Source organism: Pteropus vampyrus, unplaced genomic scaffold, assembly GCF_000151845.1.
Source record: "Pteropus vampyrus isolate Shadow unplaced genomic scaffold, Pvam_2.0 Scaffold228, whole genome shotgun sequence".
Taxonomy (NCBI): Eukaryota; Metazoa; Chordata; class Mammalia; order Chiroptera; family Pteropodidae; genus Pteropus; species Pteropus vampyrus.
The window spans coordinates 1,174,043-1,177,672 of NW_011889009.1; the positions used below are offsets into that span (position 1 = coordinate 1,174,043).

Here is a 3,630-nt window from a genome sequence, read left to right on the forward strand (position 1 = left end):
CTGGCTTTATCCGGAAAAGTAAATGCTGGTATCTCATTGTATCACTTCCTCAAATTGAGCCCTGACTGAGCCCCTAATCCAGGAGTCTGCTCATCTAGGCACCAAAAGAAACATGGTTTAAAGTGATCGTAGGAGCAGATGACATCGACCAGTGACAGACTTAATGATGAATCTTTCGATGCAAAATCGGAACGCTCAATTCCTCCCCCGACCCGCTCCCCGTCAGAGGAATAGTTCGCCTTCCTTTTCTTTCTTTTCAAGTCCATAACGGGCGCAGATGGTGCTGGTGGCAGAGGCGAGGCGCAGGGCCCGTCCCTCACCCCGGGCGGTGGCTCCTGCAGTTGGAATTGCGGCTGTGAGGGCCACTGCCTTGGGCTCCGCGTTCCTTCCGCACGATTCTGTGAGGCCCCACTGGTGCGGTTCCTACGTGTCCCCGTCACGGCCCCCTCGCTCGTGGGTTGGGTCGTGACCCTCTGGCCTGCTCTCTTCTCTGCCCCCAGGTCGGTGGTGCGCCGCGCAGCAAGCCTCTTAAGTAAAGTAGTGGACAGCCTGGCCCCATCCATTACTAACGTTTTAGTGCAGGGCAAACAGGTAAGTGTCTGCTCACACCCCACCCGGTCACGGTCACGGTCACGGTCACGGATGTCCCTGGGCAGGACCCCTCCCTCTCAGTCTGACAGCCTCCGTGTCCCGGGCCACTCACAGCCGCGTGAACAGTGGCCCAGGCACACCTGCAGACAGGTGTAGGGCAGGTGAGGCGAGGACAGGTGGGCGTGACAGGCACGCCTTCCCTTCCCCTCCACACGAGTGGCTCCCAGACCCCCAGCCCTCTGGGCCACATGCCCCTTGTACCGGAGCCAGCTCTTGTCAGCCGTTCCTCAAAGAGCCACCTCCAGCCGGCGGTCCCCGCCCCTCCCAGTTCTCAATTCTCGCAAGCCGCCCTGGACCCCGTCCCTCTCAGCCCTGTGGGCCGTGAGCCGCGGGAGTCTGGGCGCAGGGCCTGTCCCACTGCCCCCTGCGTGTCCAGCCTGGGGCCCGGCTTGACGCGACACTTGGCGACTGGGCAGAGCGGGGCCGGTGCATGCGCTGTGCAGAGCGGGCCGTGGCTGTTCGTGTCTCGCTTTGTTTTCTCTGAGCTCCGCTGGCCTGGCTGAGTCGCCGTTTGGTTGGAATGAACAGCTGTGTCCTTTCTTTCTCGCTGGGACCCTGTGTGCTTTGTTGTGTCTCCTGGACGCTAATCCAGGGGTCTAAGCGTTCATATCATGAAGCGCTTGGACTGTCCTTCATGAAATCAACCCATCGCTCATATTCCAGGGCTCTTAATTCATCAAAATCCAAATGGTTTCGTCCTGATACCCAGCTTTCATAATGTTAGAATAAGTTATTTATTTTATCCTGTAAAATTTAATAGCAATGAAAGAAAAGTGATCGTAGTAAGAAAACACTCCCGAGAACAAATTAAATCACTTTCATGTTATTTTTCCTGTTTTCTCCAAATTTTTAAGAGGCGGAATTTTCATCGCCGTTCACCAGCTGGGTCGAGCGAGGTGCAGGAAGCGGCTCATCCGCTGTCTTTGCACCCAGCAGCCCGACGCCGGCCAGAGGCCTGCAGAATCCCCTCTGACGGGGACGGAACGGGCTTCACCAGAGCTTCTTCCTTGGGTTTTAGGTCCCTGTGGAACGTCTGAAAATAGAGTGAATTCTGGCACACACGAGCCCATGAGAAGGCTTCGGAGGTCTTTGAGGCCGCTAGCACCTGGCACCGGGGCTGACAGTAGGCTAGAGTTGGTCAGGTCCCTCCCTGCCAGAGCCTGTCCTGGGGCTGCGGCTGGACCGCTGCCGGTCAGGCCAGCACGTTTCCCTGGAAACAGTCACTTACAGAGCAGAGCGAGCCGGAGGCCCACGGAGCAGCCACTGGCTGCGTCCTGCCCCTTTACAGAGCAGAAACGAGACTGGAGCTCGGAGCTGGCATTCGCACTGTAGTGATGTTTCCGCCCAGCACGTTCAGGTCACCCCACGCTCCCTGCGGGGACCTGACGTCTTGGCTCAGTCCTGTGCTTTCCACGTGTCGTCTTCATCACGCACTGACATTTCAGTACACGTAATTGCACTTGGCCTAACTGGTCGGTCTCACTCCTGACGAAACAAACCAGCAGTTCTCTGTTTTCATCCCATCGCAAAATTGGGGCGAAAGACCCCGTGTTTGCTCTCCCCTCACCTCTGGAAACACGGGCCCCGTGCGTGGGAGACGGAGGGGGTAGTAACGGGGAGCAAGGAGGGGCTCGGACCCCGGGAGGCAGGCTGCCAAGGACAGAGGGCAGAGAGCGACCACAGGGTCCCCCTCGCCAGCTTCGGCAGCACTTTCTGCTTGGGGGCCTCGTCGCTGGCCCCCTCTGTGCTTTCTTGTCCCCAGCCTTGTGGGCAGCCCGTTTATCCCGCTGCACAGGTGCGAGGTACACCCCAGGTGTTTCGGCACCCACCATGCCAAGACAGGACAGGTGGGGCTGCACGGCAGCGGGCTGACCTCGGACCTGACTCTGAAAGGGCCACGGTGCAGAAAGGTCCCCGTGAGAACCTAGAAAGGAAGTGACAGATACGCTCTCACATGCTGCATTGTGTAGACAGACGTGCCGTAAAGTCCTGGTTCCTCCGGGGAGTTTCTAGGATTAAAGTCATTGAGAATAACTTGATCTCGATGGTTACTTATACTCCTTCCTGCTTTTCTCCCCTTCCCTCCCTAACCGGCACCCTCCCCGCCCGTGTCTTAGGCCAGACCGAACGCTCGCGGACTCCAGTGGGAGCCGTGCTCTGAAAGCCATTTTAATAAAGATCAGGAGCAGTTTATTCCCCCAGTGCCCTGGCTCGCACAGAGTAATTTCAGCCTGCCAGTCATCCTGGGCCCCGGACTTTTTCCTCGTGTCTCGTAGTAGCTAGGAGACGCGTATAATAAAATTCTGCCACTCTAGGTGACCCTGGGTGCCTTTGGCCATGAGGAGCAGGTGATCTCCAACCCTTTGTCCCCAAGAGTGATTAAGAACATCATCTACTACAAGTGCAATGCCCACGACGAGAGGGAGGCGGTCATCCAGCAGGAGCTGGTCATCCACATCGGCTGGGTCATCGCCAACAGCCCCGAGCTGTTCACGGGCATGCTGAAGATCCGCATCGGGTGAGTACGGCGTGGAGAAGCGTTCGCGCCGCCCTCCGACAGGCTGGGCTCCGTGGGTGAGGTGCCGCCCCAGGGCTGGTGGCGTTTTAGGGCGGTGCCCACCCCCCGCCCCGTCCCCTGAGCCATAGGAGCAGCCTTGGTGGTGTGGAGAAGTGAGTTCCAGGGGCCTCCCGTTGATTTACCTCCCACGTTAGACATAGTGAAGAAACTCTGTTCTCTGGTTAAATCACACTCCAGGGATTTAAAACCAAAACCCCAAACCGAAAACCAAAAACACAACTAAAAATTCCTTCTAAAAATTCCTGTAAATGAAATGGACAAGCCCCAAGAGGAGAATGATTTTCAGTGAAACTGGGTGTCAGGAGGACACACTGAAATAAAAATTTGATCCTTTTAAAATATCCTGCCGTATCCATTGTCTACTCAAATCTAATTTTTAATCATAAAACCGTAAGTGTTCT

At 56.6% G+C, this 3,630-nt stretch overlaps 1 protein-coding gene across 1 annotated transcript in view; it reads left to right on the plus strand.

Annotated features, from left to right (window-relative positions):
* Positions 1-3,630, plus strand: part of PHKB (phosphorylase kinase regulatory subunit beta) — a 122,740-nt gene that overhangs the window by 102,207 nt on the left and 16,903 nt on the right. Inside the window, exons 26-27 of the mRNA XM_023519650.1 lie at positions 501-591; positions 2,967-3,169. Of these exons, the coding sequence (XP_023375418.1) occupies positions 501-591; positions 2,967-3,169 (294 nt within the window). The remainder of the gene's footprint in view (positions 1-500; positions 592-2,966; positions 3,170-3,630) is intronic.